Below are 19,112 nucleotides of genomic sequence, written 5' to 3'. Positions count from 1 at the left end.
GTGCGCGTGTCACAAACACATGCACTTTCCCTCCCTACAAGAAATTAAAAATGTTTATTTGGCCTGTCTTGCACTCTGTCTTAGTGTTTGTATTTATATTATAAAGATAATGGCATCATTAGTTTTCCTTAGTTGTGTTTTTGCTGTGTCAGTTGTATTCATGCAGTCACATCTGATGAGCGTTTCCGTCTAAGGTGGCGTGTATGAGATCAATCTCGACCGGAGGAAGCTGAAAACACCAGGAGGGAAGCTGTTCACAGTGCCAAATGAAGCCTTGGCCATCGCCGTGGCAACCGAGTGGGACGCTCAAAGGGACACACTGAAGTTCTATTCGATGCATCTGGTGCGGCTTTGACCTAGACCTTGATCGGATCTGTAGAGGGGCTAAATGTGACTGATAGGAAGAGACTAATGTTGGTGTCCTTTCCCTGGCAGACTACACTGTGCAACACGGCCATAGACAATCCTACACAACGGGACAAGGACCAGATGATCGGTGCGGCTCTGAAGTTCCTGGAGACCGATACTGTCTGGTAAACTTAGAGATATTGACCTTATTCATTTAACCTAGGAAGACAACAGATATTATACTAATAATAATTAAATAAAGACATGTATTAAATATTATTATTAATGTAATATTATTATTATTTTATACACAGTCAAAGCATTTCTGGTATTCATGGTGATGTCTTTTGATGTAGTTACAGAGTAGATGAGCCTCAAGGAATGGTTGAGCTCCAGAGGAATGAGTGGGACCCGGTGCTGCACTGGATCGAGAACAGGTCATTGGCTCCATTAGAACAAAGCTCCCCAGGCTGAAGCCCACACATCCACCCCAGCATCCCTAACTGCCTTTGTCTCCCTCAATTCATTTGCAGGTATGATGTAACTATTGGCTCCTCCTCCAATATTTTGGGCCCCGAGATCCCACAAGAGACTAAAGACACATTCCGCCAACACCTGAAGTCGTACAATTTCTGGTCTATGACAGGTAAGATGAAGCTAAACAGACACTAGTTAAGCTCTTTGAGAAGAGTAAACCAGGGAAACAACATTGTGTTTTATGGTAATGTGCTTTCCCTCGTGCAGGGCTGGAGTATGTGATCACCCAGCTGAAGTCCGTCGTTCTGTCTTTTGGGGTGATTGACAGACATCTGACCGTGGAGCAGGCAGTGTTGCTGTCCAGACTGGAGGAGGAATACCAGGTATGACAGCAGAGTAGACCTACGCTGCCCAGAATGGATCGCCCACCTACCCCGTCCCTCTAACTTGCTGTTTCTCCTTCACAGATCCGGAGCTGGGGAAACGTGGAGTGGGCCCATGACTATGACATGTATGAGCTGAGGGCCCGAGCTGCTGCCGGAGCTCTCTTTGTTCACCTTTCATCTCAGAGCTCCACTATCAAACGCAAACTTCTGCAGGACTGACAGGAATGACGGGACACATTCAAAGAAACCGTGAGAACCAACAGCAAACCTGACCTCAAACTGAGAACGTTCTAGATGTGAGATTGCATTTTCTGCGCCCAGGCAGACACAACATGACATCCTGTTTGTTCTAGTTGGCAGTAACAGCTGCTGCGTCAGTGATCTGTTATACACTCATCTCGCTCCAGTTAAACGCGTTGGCTCGCTTTATTTACAGCGTTTGTATCCGACAGCTGCCAAGTGTGACACCCCTCACTGAGTTTCAAATCAGTTCTCAGTCATCTGTGAAATTCTGGACACTGCACAGTTTCAAGGGAACAGTGACTAATGTTGTCTGGGAGCCGATGTTTAATTTCCTGTCTGCTAAATCAGAATACAGCAGCCTTACAGTCTATAAATATTGTGCTGTATGCGTCTATTTTATGTTAAAAAATAGCCATATATGCAACTTAACTGAATTCAAATCTTTATCTGGAAGTAGGTTTGTTTTGCCCTTATTAATTTAACACACATCCTGGAGTTTTCATGGTAAATGTTATCGAATTGAGCACACAGAAAAGCCAAATCAGCAGTGTTCCCATTTGTTTAATGCAGTTTCCAGGTGAGCAACAACAATATACTGCATCATTGTTATTTAAATGTGCAAATCTGATGGTTTTTACTGTAGAAATGAACAATATCTGTGTCAGCACAGTTGATACACGTGAATATGAATACAAAGTGTCTCATGATGTCTGTGGTAATTATAATCCTTGCTGCAATAAAATATGAGCAAAAAACATTTAACATCAATATTTAATGCATTAATTCGTCTTTGACGTTGTGGTTGACTTTATTTACAATTGTCTGACCCGTGACGTGAGTTCTCACTGTCCAATCACGGCAAAGGTCGTGAGGTCTTGACCAATCGGATCAGTCGGTGGGCGGGGCTTCGTGGACGTTTCCTCAGGTATCACCGTCTCATGGACTGAATTGTTTGTTGTCGAGCAAAGATGGAGTTCCTTCTGGGAAATCCTTACACCACCCCGGTGGGGCACTGCATCGGTACGTAACCGCACAGCTTCAGGACTGACAGTTAACGGGGGGGAATGTACGCCTCCTGCACGCGCGGCGGCTCTTTGCGGCGGGCAGTCCCCGGCTAAGCACCGAGAGGAAGCTAAGCTAAGCTCCATGAATGAGTGGAGCGGAGCCCGGGAGCAGCGTTAGCCGCCTCGCTAACCCGACTTTGCTTAACCGTAGCTCCACCTGCTGTCACTGAGCTAACATGGCCGTGTGTACTTCATTGTTTTCTCAACATATTCTGTCATGTTTGTCGCGTTAAAAACACGAATGTACGCGGTCATGTTTCCAAAAGGCGGCTAACGCTAGCTGTTTTAGCTACGTAGCCTCCGGCCACCGTCATGTAAGCAGGCAGCTGTGCTGCGTTCAGGTGCTTCATGTGGGCTAACGGTCTCTTGTGGTGCGTTTCAGAAAGAGCCACTGATGGCTCACTACAGAGCGAAGACTGGACCCTCAACATGGAGATATGTGACATCATCAATGAGACAGAGGACGGGTGCGTGCTCAGTGAAAGGCAATGAGTGTCCATCTGTGTTATTGATTAACTGTCCCACATACGGGTCTTTCACTGTCTCACACTTCTATACACTGTTCATGTTCATGAGATGGATCTATTTAGACTTGAGCTGTTGTCATATGTTATCACTCTGCTGCGCTGCTCAGCTGGTGTGTGAAGTCCAAATTGTGTTTGATCAGTGTGTCGTAAAGTGGGTGAGGCAGACTGGTTGATATCTGCAAGCTGTATAAAGACGCCTTAGTTCACCTTTTCCTCCTCTGGGAAATTCCATGGTTGACAAACACACACACACACACACATTCTCCTCTGTGGATTTTGTTTTAATGACCTGATTGAATCATTCAGAAGTAAATTACTGCAGAGGTCACAGACATGAGGTCATGGCAGGTCAGTGATTCATTTGCAGGGAACTTCCTGGTATTCAGTTTTCACTCCTGGTGCACAACAATAAGTCGCAGCGTTGCAAAAAAAGCTGTTCAGTTCTTGACAATTGCATTTGCTGTTGTGGCCGTGCCTTGCTTATGTTGTGTGTGTTCATGCATGTGTGTATGCAGGCCAAAGGACGCCATCAGAGCAGTGAAGAAGAGGCTGAACGGTAACAGGAACTACAGGGAAGTGATGCTGGCTCTCACGGTGAGTGGGCAGAGGAGGGGAGCGGGCATGGAGGGAGGGAGGGACATGTTTTAGTCGTAAAACTGCAATATCTCACCAGAAATCAGGCCAGGCTGTGTTTCATGACATCAGCCTCGCCCAGCCTCGCCACAGGCTTAGTTTAGTGCTGCTCGGTAAATATGTAGATTTCTGTGTAAAGACTGATTTAGGGCCACTTAACTTCATTTGTTGATTTAAGGAGAATTTACAGATCGAGTGGTGCTCTGCTGGGAATTGTTTGCATAATTGTTAATGACTGATCTTGAGTCTTCTGACGCTCTGTCATCCCTCTGTCATCCCTCTGTCATCCCTCTGTCATCCCTCTCTCATCCCTCTCTCATCCCTCTCTCATCCCTCTATCAGGTCCTGGAGACGTGTGTGAAGAACTGCGGCCATCGCTTTCACTCTCTGGTCACCAGCAGGGACTTTGTGGACGGCGTGCTTGTTAAGATCATATCGCCTAAAAACAACCCCCCCACCATCGTTCAAGATAAAGTGCTGGCCTTGATTCAGGTGAGGCTTTGGCAGCGACTGCACGCTTCCTAATCTGCTCCCCATTAAGACCAGAGATTGTGCGGCGGTATCATTAAGTTTCATAACGCTGCAGAGAGGTGAAGTGTGCTGTGTGTGTGTGTGACGGCCTGTGTGTGTGTGCAGCGGCCCAGGAGGCCTCCTGTCCTCCCCGGCCAGAACCTGGCTTAGTGCACAGCGTCTCCAGGGCTTCAGACTGCAGCGGCTCTGGTTACCTGTTAGAGCTCAGGTAACCCAGAGCGGCTCAGGTGAGCTGCTCTTGTTTCCTCCAGAGGAGCCACATGAGCAGAGCGACGGAGCCAGGAGGGCAGCGCTCCTATGGCACCGCTGGGAAAAGCTCATTAACTCCTGTTTGTCTTCTGTAGTCGAGAAAAACAAGTTTGTGGCAGAAGTTGACACCTGGAGCCGTGTGTGAAGGAAACAGGTTCATGGAGTGCAGAGGATCAATCATTCATTCATTCATCTGCTCTGAGAGAGAAGCGCTCTGTGTTTAAATCTCTATTATCTGCCAAGCAGTGAAGTTTAGAGCCCACAGTCCAGGTTAATCCTCTCTACGTGCTTAAAGCTCACACACCTATTGCTTCATCAGAGTCGCCTTGGTTACCGTTGCTATGATGTGCTGTTCACATGCCATTAAACCAAAACGAACGCACCGTGGAGATTAAACTGGCCTGAAATCTAAGCAGCAGCTGGCCACTTGTGTGTTCAGGTGTGTGTTCAGGTCTTTGGTCTGCTGAGGGAAGCTGAGATGTTTGTGGTTTCAGAGGGCCGACCTCATTCACAGCTCTGTCAGCAGTTGTTGTTTCTCTGTCCCTCCCTCTGTCTTGATTTGTTTAACCTCCTCTCTCTTCTCTCCTCTCCTCTCTCCTCTCTCCTCTCTGTCAGGCCTGGGCCGATGCGTTCAGGAGCAGTCCCGACCTCACAGGTGTGGTCCATATCTACGAGGAGCTCAAGAGGAAAGGCATCGAATTCCCCGTTTCAGAAATGGAGACCATATCACCCATACACACACCTCACAGGGTAGGAGCACAGTGTGATGATGATGATGATGATGATGACTGTGCTGATACTTGAGGCTTAATGACTTGTGTGAACCTTGGCACTGATCTGTGTTGTGTCTCCCTGCAGGTGGCTTCAGCCCTTGAAGGCGAGTCCACCCTGCCTAAGTACAGCCCGGCCCCCCAGCCTCCCCCCCCTGCTGTCCCTCCAGCCTACCCCACCCCTCAGGTCCCCACCATCCAGGCCTCTGGAGCCATCAACCCCACAGCTGAGCAGGTACACAGGGAGCACTGCAGCCACACACACACACACCACTGTTAACTCATGAGCTTCTCTTGCCTCCCACATCGTGCTGCAGACTCTCGAACATCAAGCCGACACCTGAGAGCCACAGAATGAAGTGCTTTCTTTATTTGTTACCTTACAATCCGCTCCATGAGCCGAGGTGCAGCTGTGCAAACAAACCAGACTAAAGCAGCTGAAGCTCCGGGCTGTGGTGCAGACGGGCTGTGAGCTCAGAGCCCAGCTGCATTGTTCTGCAGCCTCACCTCATCTCACCCTCATTACCGACCTCTGACCTCTGCTCTCTGCTCTCCAGGTCTGCAGGCTGCGCAGTGAGTTAGACATTGTGCGTGGGAACACCAAGGTGATGTCAGAGATGCTGACTGAGATGGTGCCAGGACAGGAGGACGCCTCAGACTACGAGCTGCTACAGGTGTGTGTGTGTGAACAAAACCATACACAAAACTATATGTAGATGGTAGAATAATGTGACGTTGGATGACGTGTGTGTGTGTGTGTGTGTGTGTGTGTGTGTGTGTGTGTGTGTGTGTGTGTGTGTGTGTGTGTGTGTGTGTGTGTGTGTGTGTGTGTGTGTGTGTGTGTGTGTGTGTGTGTGTGTGTGTGTGTGTGTGTGTGTGTGTGTGTGTGTGTAGGAGGTGAACAGGACTTGCAGAGCCATGCAGCAGAGAATAATGGAGCTCATCTCTTGCGTCTCCAACGAGGCGGTGACAGAGGAGCTGCTCCACGTCAACGACGACCTCAACAATATTTTTCTACGCTATGAAAGGTTAAAAACATGCTGCACATCTGTGTCACGTGTGTGTGTGTCAAATCTGTGCGAGTGTGTCATAGGTTTGTTATCTAATCCTCTCTCTCTCCTCAGGTATGAGAGGTTCAGGTCTGGGAGATCTTCGGCTCAGAGTGTCAACAATGGGGTGAGTCGGCACTTCACATCAGGTGGTGAACTCACACACACACACACACACACCTGTCTCACACCCCGTCTTGCATGGCGTGTCTGCAGACGTTGTCACATTCGTCCCTTTACTCTTTGAGCTTCACGGCGTCTCTTCTGTCTCGTCTCCTTCATTTACCTGTCAGTGGTTTAGCTTCATGTGCGTCTGAGCCTCAGGGAAAGGAAACCAGGCAAAGAAAGAAGCGACTCTATGAAGCACAAGCATCACAGTCTGACTCCTGTTTACACTCTGGGCCTGCCGGTCAGGAGCCCGGCAGTGGTTCTGCTTCTCTGTGGGGTTTCCCTTTGCCGGGCCGTGTTTATTCCTCCACATTGTGTTTCCTGCACAGTCGGGCATGTGGATTCATGTCTCTTCCTTTTTGTTCCTTTCTGTCCTTCTGTCGTGTTTCTGTGGCTAGCTGAGACAGGCAAGTATGAAGTTGTCAGCTTCACCCCAGTACCACATTGTTTATGTACTTTGACCCCCCGACCGCTCCACACACACACACACACACACACACACACACACACACACACACACACACACACACACACACACACACACACACACACACACACACAGCCGCTGGTCTCATCCCATCAGGCATGCTGTGCAGCCCCCAAACACCAGCAGCATCCATCTACCCAGAGCTAGATTGAGATTGACGCACGGCTAAACGCAACACGGGCAGAAGAACAATCGGGTCCTCTGGATCTCTGCTCAGGTGTCAGGTTACGTCTGCATCATCTCAAATGTTCAGGGTTTGAGATCTGCAAAAGGATCTTGGAGCCGAAACCGCACCGACACTCAGTCTGCCCTCCTCTGTTCCTTAAGGGGTTAATGCTCCAAGTTTGAATCTGAGCTCAAACCCAAACCTGTCTGAACCCCTTCAGAAACGGAGGCGGGCCTTGATCCTCTGCTTCCCTGGGTTGTGGCCGTGTTCATGTCTTCATGTGTTCATTCTCTCTCTCTGTCTCTCTGTCTCTGTCTCTCTCTGTCTCTCTCTGTCTCTCTCTGTCTCTCTGTCTCTCTGTCTCTCTGTCTCTCTCTCTCTGTCTCTGTCTCTGTCTCTCTCTCTCTCTCTCTCTCTCTCTGTCTCTGTCTCTCTCTGTCTCTCTGTCTCTTCCCCACCCCCTTCCCTTCCTCTTGTTTATTTAGATCATACTTCTGTTGTTTTCTTCTCTTTTGTTTCCGATGGCCCCGTCTCTGTGTGGGCTTTAGCCCCGCCCTCTCTTTAAAGCCGTCCACCACAGGATTTGTTTTGCTGCCCATGAACCAGAACGCCCTCAGTTTGATCTGTGTGCCACATTCAAACAAACCGATGGTCTGTAACGGCCCGGCTCCTCCCTCAGGTGCTGAGCGAGGCCACAGAAGATAACCTGATCGACCTCGGCCCCGGCTCCCCGGCCGTGGTCAGCAACATGACCAACGCCACGCCCACCAGCCTCCCCCCCACCCTCACCGCCCCCGCAGCCAGGCCCTCCTCCCCCGCCTCCCTGGCCTCCCGCCTGGCCGGCCTGGGTGAGTCAGAGTCGCCCCCAAGTGTTCAAACTCATGCAAGTACAGAGGAGAAGAGAAGAAGTCAAAGTGTTTCTCTCTCTCTCTCTCTCTCTCTCTCCTTCTCTCTCTCTCCTTCTCTCTCTCTCCTTCTCTCTCTCTCTCCTCCAGATGTAGGTGCAGACAGTGTGAGCAGCACGTTGAGCTCTCTGCCCAGCTGCAAGCCGCCCGCCGCCCAGGACGACTTTGACGTGTTCGCCCAGACCAGGACCGGCGCTCTGACTGAACCCCGCAAAACGTGAGAGCTCATGGTTTAATCACAGCTTCAGCTCGCTCTTCATCAGCTGCTCACCTCGTCTCCACAGCCTCATAAAGGCCTGCAGTGATGTGTAACTCTGTGGTGTGTAACTCTGTGGTGTGTAACTCTGTGTCGGCCCTGATTGAGAGGAGATTTGCATTCAGAGAGGAGAAACAAAGAGGATCTGAGCCGACGGGCTGTGATCAAACCTCTCTTCATCTCTTTCTGTCTCAGCACCGCAGCAGAAGACGGCCGGGCCACAGCCAGCCTCCCCCCCACTCTGGATGTCCAACAGCCCACCGCAGGCATGGTGAGGCTGTGTGTGTCTGTGTGTGTGTGTGTGTGTGTGTGTGTGTGTTGGACAGTGCTTTCTTCCCATGGAGGAATTAAGCTCACGTCCTTTTCTGAAGTCAGTTCTCTGCCTGTTAATGTGACCAACCGCGTGTGTGTGAGTGTGTGCGTGAGTGTGTGACGTGCCACACTAACACACACACACACACACACACACACACAGTCTTCATCCTCTTTATTTGTTGACCTTGTGTATTGTTTGAAGCTTCTCTTGCGTTCCTCTGGTTGTCCTTCATTGAAGTCATGTGTGTGTTGTGGCCTGGTCTGTAGGGCGTCGGAGGCCAAGCCTCTGTCATGGATGACATAGAGGAGTGGCTCTGTACCGACGTGGTGAGACTATCATGATTATTATTTCTGCCTGCATCTCCTTCCTCTTCATCCCCTTGCCTTGTTTTGACTCATCATCCCTCTTCCTCGCTCTTTGACCAATCACCCTCATCCTCACACTCCAGCTCCTCCCTAATCTGAGTGTAGTTTGGTTCTGAGTGCGGTGTGTGTAGTAGAACCTGTCTGGGTCGTGTTTGGATGTTTGGTCTGCAGAATGAACTAACAGCTAATCTGGGTTTAATCATGGAGACGATGAAGATCACACCGCCATGTTTAACCTCCTCTCTCTGGGCCAAAGAACAATCTGCTGTGGTTTGCGGTGTAAGAACACACGTGTGTGTGTGTGTGTGTGTGTGTGTGTGTGGCGCACTTCCAGGTGTGACTTTGTCGTCTTTCCCTCTCAACAGAAAGGAGATGAAAGTGAGGAAGGCGTGACGAGTGAAGGTGAGACAGAGGAGCTTCAGTCTTCCTCACGTTCCCTGCCGGGTGAGCAGCCAGACCCTGATCCTCCTCTTCTTCTTCTTCTGTGCCTTCATTAGAGTTCGACAAGTTTCTGGAGGAGCGAGCCAAAGCAGCTGAGATGACTCCCAGCCTACCGTCGCCCCCGAGTGGCGAGCCAGGAGCGCCGCAGGGAACGCCCGGCCACAAGAAAGCAGACAGCAGTGCGGCGGACACTCTCTTCGCCGCGTAGACCTCCTGACCTCTGACCCCCCGCTCCCCCCCTCCCTGAGCACCAGCCTGACCAGCCGAGCGAGCAGCGTCACCTGGGGACAGACTGACGTGACCTCACACACTTTCACCTCTGTTGTCCTTCATCACAGCTACGCTACAGACATCATGACCTTCAGAACAGGAAGCTTAGAGTGTCGGCTCATTCACGTCCAGAAGAAGGGAGAAACCTAACAAACAAACGGCTTCAATCCACACACACACACACACACACACACTGGACCAGACCACCAGCCTGGAGAGGCGGCAGCAGAGTTTAACCCCTGACCCCCTGACCCTGAGACCCTCTGACCTTCTGACCCCCTGCATGCTCCGCCCCTTCCTCCGCCCCTTGTTGACGCTGCAGGACGATCACAGCTTGAGTCTCATCGCTCTCCGCCCCCACCTGAGAGCTGAGACGGTCTGAAGTGTGTGTCTATGAAGAAGACAAGTTAAATGCCAAGGTGTGTGTGTGTGTGTGTGTGTGTGTGTGTGTGTGTGTGTGTGTGTGTGTGTGTGTGTGTGTGTGTGTGTGTGTGTGTGTGTGTGTGTGTGTGTGTGTGTGTGTGTGTGTGTGTGTGTGTGTGTGTGTGTGTGTGTGTGTCACTCATTTCTCTCTCTCACTTTGTTGAGTTTTGCCATTGAGATTTCTTAAGATTTGTTTTTTTTCTGAGGTTTTATTCGGCCGGCGTCGCTGTCTGAAGTCGCCGAGCTTGATTCCGTTTGCTGCATCCCGCTAAGTCGCTCTGGTCCGTGTGTGTGTGTGTGTCTGTGTGCTGACAGCTGACGCTAAGGACGATGACGTCACTGAGAGCTGAAGCCCAGTTAGAGTTTGTGTTTGTGTTTAGGGGACCAAACCTTCCCTCACTGAAGGATCAGGATTTCGTGACTCGTCCGTTCTTTGTTGAATCGCTCTTAAACACTTAAAAACAGGAATGTAAGAGTTCCACCTTCACACTACAGGAAGCTGCTGCTGATGTCAGCGGGGCGGCGTTCTGCTCTCAGAGCGGGGAGGAGACGCAGACAGCTTCCATCATCACCGTGCACTTTGACCCGCTGAGGACCCGAAAGAGGAGGAATGCTGGGAAATATGAGGGAAAAGTGTAGAAATAATTTATTCAGCTCTATTAAGTTTCTTCAGATCAGTATTTTAATTGTTTTATTGTAAAGAAAATCAAATAAATATAAGAATCTAACTCTAGAGGGACAGAAGGAGTTCTCTGCTCGTGTTTTAACCCTTTTGTTTCCGTGCAGCTGTTCTTTCATCGCTGCTGCTGCCTCACGTATCCTGGTGAGTGTGGTTGCCATGGTTATGTGGTTCTTCCTGTTGATTGTCACCGGGGCAGCAAAGGCGAGATCATAGTTTCTCATTGATAACAGAAGAACGAGCCCTGGTGTGAGTCGGAGAGACTCAACCCCCCGCCCTCACACACACACCCGCTTCACAGCATCGCACATCTAAGAAGGGAGTTCTTCTGTTTTATTGTTATAAATGTGTGTGTGTGTGTGTGTGTGTGTGTGTGTGTGTGTGGCAGAAGAAATCATCCCAGCTGAAGGGAGAGCAAAGCTCCAGCTGCTTATTTAAAGGGTTAATGTTCTGACCTGTAGTGGTTTGGTTCTGAGCCAGAGCCTCACCCGGGTCATTACGGCCCGACTCACCTCGTCATGCTGTCACAGGATGAGACGGCCTGTGTGTGTGTGTGTGTGTGTGTGTGTGTGTGTGTCTGATTCGCTGCCTCATCTCATTTCTCTTTTGAGTTGTTTGACTTCTGCATGAACTAATAAAGCGTAGCAGAGTGCGATCTGCATCCTGGCTCTGTCGTCTGTGTGTGGCTGCAGGGAAACACAGAGGTGAAGGAGAAGCAGACAGAAAGCTTCAGTGTGTTACAGGTCTGAGTCTCTGGAGGTCACTGGAGGGATGGAACCCAAGCTGATCCTCACCAGAGCCTGGATGGAAGGTTTGATGGAACTCCTCTGCTGTGGCCTTCAGAGCCTCCTGGTCTCACAACAAACAAAGAGTTCAGACAGGAATGACCTTTAGTGAAGCTTGGATGTGTAATGGTTGCTGGTCCCTTTAAGTCTCTCTGCTCGGGTCCACTTCCCTCTCCAGGTCTCCCCTGACCTGTAGTAAACCCTCTCCTTTCACCTTGGCCTCCCCCTCCTCCCTCTGTAGGCCGGAGGGGGGGGGGCCTGGGGGGGCCCCAGTGCCAGCAGCCTCCCCATTGGTCGCCCAGGATGGCCTCATCCTCCAGCTTGGCCCCTCGCTCGCCGCCTCAGTCACTGGAAGGTTTTCCCGGTCAAAAAAGAAAAGAGGGGCGTGTCAGGCGGAGCACACAGGATCCCTGTCTGCCTCACACACACACATCTATTTAAAGAGGACAGAGCTGCTGGAGACACTCGGAGGTAAACGAAAGCTTTATATGTTTCAGCTCCTTTAGAGGATTCATTTGGTCTATCTCTGTTAGGATTTGATAATGAATGTAGAATAGGAGAGCATAAATCATGTTTAGAAGCTGAGGCTCCACATGTAGCCGGGTGTGTGTTCATGATGTAAGGAGGCACGAGCTAACAGGTGTGTGTGTGTATGTACATGTACACTGATCAGTCAGCTGGACCAAATCTGAGATGAGGTGTGTGTGTGTGTGTGTGTGTGTGTGTGTGTGTGTGTGTGTGTGTGTGTGTGTGTGTGTGTGTGTGTGTGTGTGTGTGTGTGTGTGTGTGTGTGTGTGTGTGTGTGTGTGTGTGTGTGTGTGTGTGTAGCCATCTCTCACGCTCATTGAGGAACTCGGCAGCACAAACATGGAGAATCCACGCGACCCCACTAGGTGTTTGTGATTTGATCCACTGTCTGTTGGCGCTCCCTGGTGGACGGGCCGATTCGTGTCAGAGGTCAAGTTGAGCTGTGAATCACCACCCAGCAGCTTCAACCGTCAAAGAGACTGAGGGAAGTCACGCCCTGATCTTATCCTGTCCTCGCTGTCACACACACACTCCTCTCTGGCCAGAGCTGTGGTGCATTGTAGTTGCATTGCATGTTTGATCGACGCTGTGCAATGTTTCTGCTTTGCAACAGAGAACTTGGCCACGACACATCCATGATCCACGATCGACTCCACGTGTGAAACACTGCTGCAGCCTGATGAGCTGTGTGAGTACACGGATCCACTAAAGGCGAAGAGATCAACCACCACAGCTTCACATCAGTTTAGATTCAAAGAAAGATTTTGTGGGTTGCCAGGTTGTGAAAAATCACTTCTTCAGTCAGTTTACTGTTTAAATACAGCAACAATAATACAAATTCTACTTCTAATAAATCCAAAAAATCAGAATCAGGTTGTGTTAGTATTGATGAGGCTTTATGTTGTGTTACCTCATTATTATTATTATTATTATTAATAAGCAGCACTTGTGACTTTGTTACTGTCATTTGTTTCCTTTCCTTTATAGTGAAAAGGATCCATGCTCATTATGACGTCACCTTAACTGTTTTCAATTAAAATACTTCAATAAAAATCTTTTGAAAATTTCACTCGGTCTTCCCTGAATTTCTTTTGAAAATTTGACCAAAATTTTTTGTGCCCCAAAATGAGCTCCTAACTCACTTTGATGGATCCATGCGCCCCCTGCCGGCTGTGAGTGAGACGGCACCTCTCAGGTCACATTGGCTCCATGGTTACGCTGTCGAATTTTGAAAATTTGACCAAAATGTTTCTTTTGTCCAAACCTCTACCAATAGATGCTTAAGCAGTGTGGAAGAGTGAAACTAACCAATCATTTTAATCCTGTAACTGAATATAAATAAGTGTAATTTGGATCAGAAACAAGTTTAAGTGCTGAATGTGGCTGCGGTTACATCATTACGTCATCTCATGCGACTTCTTGAATCGGATATTGAATATATCAGATGAATATCCGGTCTGATCAAGTCAGATTATCAGATTAATATTGAAAACAACCGGAAAAGACATCGTGACAAACTCTGCGTTATGGCCACAGGGTGGCGCTGCCGGGCCACAGCACTACCATATCGGGCCACAGGGTAGCGCTGCCGGACCAAAGCACTACCATATCGGGCCACAGGGTAGCGCTGCCGGACCACAGCACTACCCTATCAAGCCACAGGGTAGCGCTGCCGGGCTACTACATTACGCTGCTGGGCCACAGGGAGGCGCTGTGGGGCCACTGCACCACGCTGCTGAGCAAAAGGGTGACGCTGCCGGGCCACTGCATTACGCTTCTGAGCCACAGGAGGGCGCTGTCGGGCCACAGCATTACGCTTCCGAGCCACAGGAGGGCGCTGCCGGGCCACAGAATTACGCTTTCGAGCCACAGGAGGGTGCTGCCGGGCCACAGCATTACGCTTCCGAGCCACAGGAGGGCGCTGCCGGGCCACAGCATTACGCTTCCGAGCCACAGGAGGGCGCTGCCGGGCCACTGCGCATGTGTTTGGGGTAAGTTAAGCAAAGGGAAAGGAAACGTAGTGTGAAGGTGTGTTTTCATGACGTGTGTCCGGTGAAAGTGTCACAGACCAGAGGGCCCAAACCCAAAGACGGACAGGGACCAGCGGATCTGTCCTTCCATCACATGAAGCGTAATACCAGGTGATACCAGGTGATACCAGGTGAAAGTGATTCATATGATTAATGTAAACACTGACCTGGCCGATCGTTGAGCTCCTCTGCTGTTGTGATGTGTTCCTCTCTGTTTCCGCCTCTAACGGAGCTGCTGCTGATCTAAATGAAACGTCACCACGGGCCAAACCAGAACGGACACATTCAAACTGATTTCTGGGTGAGTTGTGTTTTCATTTGAGCGTCAGGTTCTTTATTACGCTGCCTACTTTCCATTCCCGTCCGTGCAGACCCTCCTGGTCGCCCCTTTGGCAAACTGCAACTGTGGAGGTAAACACGTCTGTGCCTGGCATTGACTGGCATGTTATGAAGCCATTTCAAACAACAGCATATTCCACCTTCACATCAGGACTCGTACCTGCAGCCACTGTGCAGGACAGAGGGCAGGGATGTGTCTATGTCCTGGAGCTATTGCACTGATCTGCATTTGCTGATATCTTAAGTCTTGCCATCAGAGGTGCAGGGTAAACTCTGGGTGAGCTGCTGCTTTGAGTCCAGACACCCACCCACACTTCCTCAATCCACAGCTCAAGGAAATAGCAGCTATTAGTTAAGTATGGAGGAATTACACACACACACACACGCTCTTTCATTACAACCAAACAAGACGCCATTATTTATCTTCATCTCCACAATCTGAGCAGAAACCCAGGCCCTGTAGATTAAATGACCTATTTGTGTTTACGGTTTACCTTTTTATTATTAACGTTGCAGATCAATGCTTTCCCATTTCCTCTCCCTGGCCGCTCTACGTTGCCCCAGAGCGGCTCATTGTACCCGGGACAGACACTCAGGACTCAACGCTCGCTTGCAAAAATTAATTTCCACAGGCCTGGAAATGAGAAAATGGTAAATGATCAAGTAATTATAAACAACCGGTCCAAGGTGGTGAGAGGATGAAGAAGGAGTGAAGCAGAGTGGTTGAGCTCAGACGTTTAATAGAGATCAGAGGGACACGGTGCCATCAGCTACACTCTCACACACCCACTGACAACAATATGTGCATTGACTTTTCGGGCCTGACTGCTGCCTTGCTTTCTCTTTAGCTGCCTCAAAAGACCCCTGTAGCCTCCCAGCACTTTATGCTAAGTTAATTTACCCAAATATATCCACGGCGGCGAAGGCGGCGGCAGCTCGCTATTCAACATCAACAACTTTGTTAATGGAAAGTTGCTGATCCATAAACGTTTGTGCGGCTGCAGACGTTTGCTGCGGGGCAAAGCACGTATGAGTTAAGAGCTCGCAGATCGATGAGGGGCATTTGCAAGGAAGCATAAGGTGTGTTTAATTATAATTGCGTCAGGGGCTGTGTGTGTGTGTGGGGGTGTGTGTGTGTGTATGCATGCAGGAGGGGGAGGGGAGGGTGTTAAGGCTACAGGCGGGGCCCCCCCTGTATTTAAATAGGGTCACATCTCGGCCTCACCTTGCGAGTGTTATGCTATATTAAATGCCACTCATGTTAAATGTGTTGAAACCTTTTTTCTGATGTAGTCAAGACGTAATATAAAGGTTAAATTGAAAAATGTCCCTTCAAACAGCACAGGAACACGCCATGATTGATCTCCCCTCTACGGAGAATAGATGTTGGGCAGAGCTGCGTTTCTGTTTTGCCTCTATTTAAGCGTTTGGTTGTGATATATTATAATAATAACATGCGGGCGTGACTGGATTAGAATGTGAGCTTGTCAGTCAAATGGGATTGGAAAAGGTCAATTGGGAAAATGTGAGGAGAAGTGATGGAGACCTGCTGTAAGTGGTGACTCTGTTAGGAGGAATGATGAGGGGAGAAGCTTGTACGGCAATTTAACATCTCTGATTGATAAGTTCTGAGCCCGGCGCAGAGAGTTCATAAATCTGACACATCAGTTATTTATTTCTCATCATAATCTCAAACTTACTCAACAGAGTGGACAGATTTATTTTGTGATTTTAAATTTGTGTCACTCTTTGCTCCATAAACCTGCAGGTTGCATCTGAGGCCGGGTGGGAGTGTGAAGAGGAAGAGTCAGGTGAGAGCAACACACATGGAGCTTTAGTGTGGAGTCATCTTGTTTGTACAACTTGTAGTTCACTTGAATACATAATATTATATTCTTCTTATATTCTTCTTATATTACCTCCTTTGTTTAATACAGGATGTGGTTCAGAATAGGCTCAGAATATATCAATCAACCCTAATGCGGTTTGAGAAAATCTAGTGACATTCTGTGCAAACCGTTCCAAACCAAAATGTGTTCAAAAGCCTGAAAATGTCTAAGTTTAAAGCGATTTATCACAATTTCATGATTTTCAATAAAAGGACATCAAACAGGAAGTTGATTCTTTAAATATTGGACCGATCTAGGAAGAATCTAATTCAAGAATCAATTCAAATCAATCTGTATCCATCCCGGCGTTCTCTCAGCTGCTTCACGTTTGAGTCACAGCCCGAGAGAAAGCACCGGGGCTACATTTCAAGGTCAAAGGTCAAACACATAACAGGGTTTTTGTGAAAATGCTACGGTGAACTTTTCCCACAAATCATTACATTATGTAAAATCGCTTTAGAGATACAAGCAGCCCTGACGCACGCACGCACACACACACACACACACACACACACACACACACTCTTATATGTAAAATACTGGAAATATTCATCATAAATTGTTTTTTCTTCTTCTTCTTTCTTAATTCTCCCCCTCATTTGGAGAGAAGTCACATCTATACATCCACTTCCTGTGTCTATACATGTAGAGACTGTAAAGCTAAACACTGCACATAGAATAACAACATGATCTGTGTACTGGGACGTTCTTACGTTCACCCTCTTCTTCTGTGTTTTCTTTAATGCGGCGTTAGAATCCGTCACTCTGGACGTCTTTAGTTTGTCCTCATTTATATTTTACAGCTCAGGAAAACTCCGGCTGAGGAGTCTCTGTCTTTGGATCTCCTTACATCCCATTTTCTAGAACAGACTTCCTTTTCCTCACAGAGTCCAGAAGTGCAGGTTGAGGTGTTGTGGCTCCAGCACATGGAGGGGCGGCCCTGTGGGACCGTGGGGGGATCTGAACCCAGATGAGGGCGGGTCCGGAGTGGAGAGGATGTAGTCAATGCTAAACTTGATCTCAGACTCTGGTTTTCCCTGGCTGGGGTTTGGGATGAGCTGATTGGCCGGAGGTCCCGGTCTCGGCCTGTCGGGGTTCAGCGGGCGGAGGCTGGAGTGGGGCTCAGGGTGTCGGGGGGCCGGGGTCCCGTGCTGACCCTCCAGCGGGTGGAAGGGGGTCTCCACGGGATCACGGAAGCCAATTTTCATGTTCCTGCGGCGCCGGCGACGCCGAAAGTTTCCGTTTTCAAACAGATCGAGCATCGACTCACAGCCGGTGGCAAAAGTCCAATAGTTTCCTTTCCCTTTCTCATTTCCCTCCGTGCGAGGAACCTGCGGCATCAACAAGGACAGATGAGGGGGAAATAGGGAACGGGAAAAATAACACAGATCTACTGTTAATAAGAGAAAGAGGACGTGTGTGTGCGCTCTGTACCTTGATGAAGCAGCTGTTGAGTGACAGGTTGTGTCTGATGGAGTTCTGCCAGGCTCTCTGGTTGGAGCGATAGTAAGGGAACCTCTTCATGATGAACTCATAGATGCCCGACAGAGTGACACGCTGCTCTGGGCTCTGCTGGATGGCCATGGCTATCAGAGCGATGTAGCTGCACAACACACACACGCACGCACACACACACACACACATCACAATATTTATGAAAGAAGTATTTGAGAGTTAAATTTGTTGCAATTAGTTTCATTTCTGCTTGGATAACAAAGCTAAAACATTTATTTGAATATTTGTTAAATAGTTTAAAACATTTTTTCAACACTAATTCAGTCAAAAATAAATGGAAGGTCTGATGAAACAGGTTTATAATATTTATGCATTCCATTTAAATGCTGTTGTTATTTCCAGCGTGTTGAGGGTTAATGATCTCTGGGCTGGTGAAGGGTTCACTTCTTCAGAAAGAGAAGAAAGATGCCCTCACTCAAAAAGATGAAATATTAAAACCTCCTCTTCTTCTCCTCACTTTTAAATGAGTGGATTGAGTTCATTTGGATTTAGGATTGATTGATTGATAAATGGGAAGAATTCCTATTAAAACAAGATGTTAAAGTAAACTTTCCTTTCCTTTCAGCTTTCTTTGTGATGTGGCGATGTGGCTGATGGGCTCACCTGTACGCAGGCCTGCACATCTTCTTCTCCTCGTCGGTGCTGGATGAAGGGTATCCGTCTCCATCGTAGTTGAAGCAGTTGAATGGGTAGTGAGAGTTATCAAACATGTCCACACTGAGCCGCTCCTCATGCTCTGCTCTGACACTCACACTGAGCTCTGCTGCTGCTGCTGCTGCTACTGACGGCCACCGCCACCCCACTCCTCCGCCTCTTCCTCTCCTCCTCATCCTCACCATGCTGCCCTCCTAACAACACCTCCTTTGCTTTTCAACTTCTCCTGCTCTGATCTCAGCTTTAGACTTCTCTTTTCTTTTCTCAAAACAAAGCAAATGAATCTGGACTCATTTATATTTTCTTTTACAAACAAATATCAAATCAAATATATTCTGTGTACCGTTTGAGTAAATGTGTCCTTATTTGGTTTCCTCTTGACAATATTATTAATAATTTGTTATTTGATTGTCATTTTGCTTTGGTATAAATAGGAAGTTATAAACAGTGTGTAAGGGTTTGTAACGGTGTGTGACCTGTAGACTGGTGAGCAAAAGGACCACAGAAAGTAGGTTTGATAGTTTAGACTCTAAAGAGAATCCAAATAAAACATGAAGCCCGGTGGACCACCCAGAATCAAAGCTACCGGTTCAGATCTACAGGACCAGAGGAGTCCACA

General features: G+C 48.6%; 3 protein-coding genes and 1 long non-coding RNA gene across 5 annotated transcripts in view; 3 read left to right on the top strand and 1 right to left on the bottom strand.

Moving 5' to 3' along the window:
* Positions 1-2,222, top strand: part of atpaf2 (ATP synthase mitochondrial F1 complex assembly factor 2) — a 3,002-nt gene extending 780 nt beyond the window's left edge. Inside the window, exons 3-8 of the mRNA XM_076169630.1 lie at positions 195-343; positions 436-533; positions 705-785; positions 882-994; positions 1,093-1,208; positions 1,293-2,222. Of these exons, the coding sequence (XP_076025745.1) occupies positions 195-343; positions 436-533; positions 705-785; positions 882-994; positions 1,093-1,208; positions 1,293-1,430 (695 nt within the window). The 3' untranslated portion in view covers positions 1,431-2,222. The remainder of the gene's footprint in view (positions 1-194; positions 344-435; positions 534-704; positions 786-881; positions 995-1,092; positions 1,209-1,292) is intronic.
* Positions 2,223-2,345: 123 nt separating this feature from the next.
* tom1l2b (target of myb1 like 2 membrane trafficking protein b) lies at positions 2,346-11,403 on the top strand. 2 transcript variants are annotated; one of them, XM_076169650.1, is made up of 15 exons: positions 2,346-2,474; positions 2,901-2,985; positions 3,561-3,639; positions 4,021-4,170; positions 5,074-5,208; positions 5,317-5,463; positions 5,786-5,902; positions 6,123-6,256; positions 6,353-6,404; positions 7,778-7,946; positions 8,094-8,220; positions 8,455-8,530; positions 8,842-8,901; positions 9,306-9,342; positions 9,438-11,403. In XM_076169650.1, the coding sequence occupies exons 1-15, from the start codon at positions 2,423-2,425 to the stop codon at positions 9,587-9,589; spliced, it is 1,572 nt and encodes a 523-aa protein (XP_076025765.1). In that variant the 5' UTR covers positions 2,346-2,422; the 3' UTR covers positions 9,590-11,403. The 2 variants fall into 2 exon arrangements, with proteins under 2 accessions (XP_076025765.1, XP_076025766.1); XM_076169651.1 differs by lacking the exon at positions 8,842-8,901.
* Positions 11,404-11,930: 527 nt separating this feature from the next.
* LOC143015636 (uncharacterized) lies at positions 11,931-13,135 on the top strand. The gene is made up of 2 exons (XR_012965457.1): positions 11,931-12,009; positions 12,367-13,135. It is a non-coding gene; the product is annotated as an uncharacterized LOC143015636 (long non-coding RNA).
* Positions 13,136-16,245: 3,110 nt separating this feature from the next.
* Positions 16,246-19,000, bottom strand: foxl3 (forkhead box L3). Its single transcript, XM_076169662.1, has 3 exons — positions 18,443-19,000; positions 17,759-17,927; positions 16,246-17,655 (listed from the first exon to the last, which is right to left on the bottom strand). The coding sequence occupies exons 1-3, from the start codon at positions 18,676-18,678 to the stop codon at positions 17,206-17,208; spliced, it is 855 nt and encodes a 284-aa protein (XP_076025777.1). The 5' UTR covers positions 18,679-19,000; the 3' UTR covers positions 16,246-17,205.
* Positions 19,001-19,112: the final 112 nt, after the last annotated feature.

This window comes from Genypterus blacodes, unplaced genomic scaffold, assembly GCF_046128005.1.
Source record: "Genypterus blacodes isolate CSIRO-AG114 ecotype Tasmania unplaced genomic scaffold, CSIRO-AGI_Gbla_v1 ptg000209l_1, whole genome shotgun sequence".
Taxonomy (NCBI): domain Eukaryota; kingdom Metazoa; phylum Chordata; class Actinopteri; order Ophidiiformes; family Ophidiidae; genus Genypterus; species Genypterus blacodes.
This window is presented reverse-complemented; position numbering and strand designations above follow the sequence as displayed.

Excerpts from the sequence above, each read along its gene's own strand:
- foxl3 (XM_076169662.1), bottom strand. The coding sequence starts at position 18,678 with ATGGTGAGGATGAGGAGGAGAGGAAGAGGCGGAGGAGTGGGGTGGCGG. Across the intron at positions 17,928-18,442 it reads ATGTGCAGGCCTGCGTACAG|CTACATCGCTCTGATAGCCA; the intron begins GTGAGCCCATCA and ends TGTGTTGTGCAG. Across the intron at positions 17,656-17,758 it reads TCAACAGCTGCTTCATCAAG|GTTCCTCGCACGGAGGGAAA; the intron begins GTACAGAGCGCA and ends TTGATGCCGCAG.
- tom1l2b (XM_076169650.1), top strand. The coding sequence starts at position 2,423 with ATGGAGTTCCTTCTGGGAAATCCTTACACCACCCCGGTGGGGCACTGC. Across the intron at positions 7,947-8,093 it reads CTCCCGCCTGGCCGGCCTGG|ATGTAGGTGCAGACAGTGTG; the intron begins GTGAGTCAGAGT and ends TCTCTCCTCCAG. Across the intron at positions 9,343-9,437 it reads GGAAGGCGTGACGAGTGAAG|AGTTCGACAAGTTTCTGGAG; the intron begins GTGAGACAGAGG and ends TGCCTTCATTAG.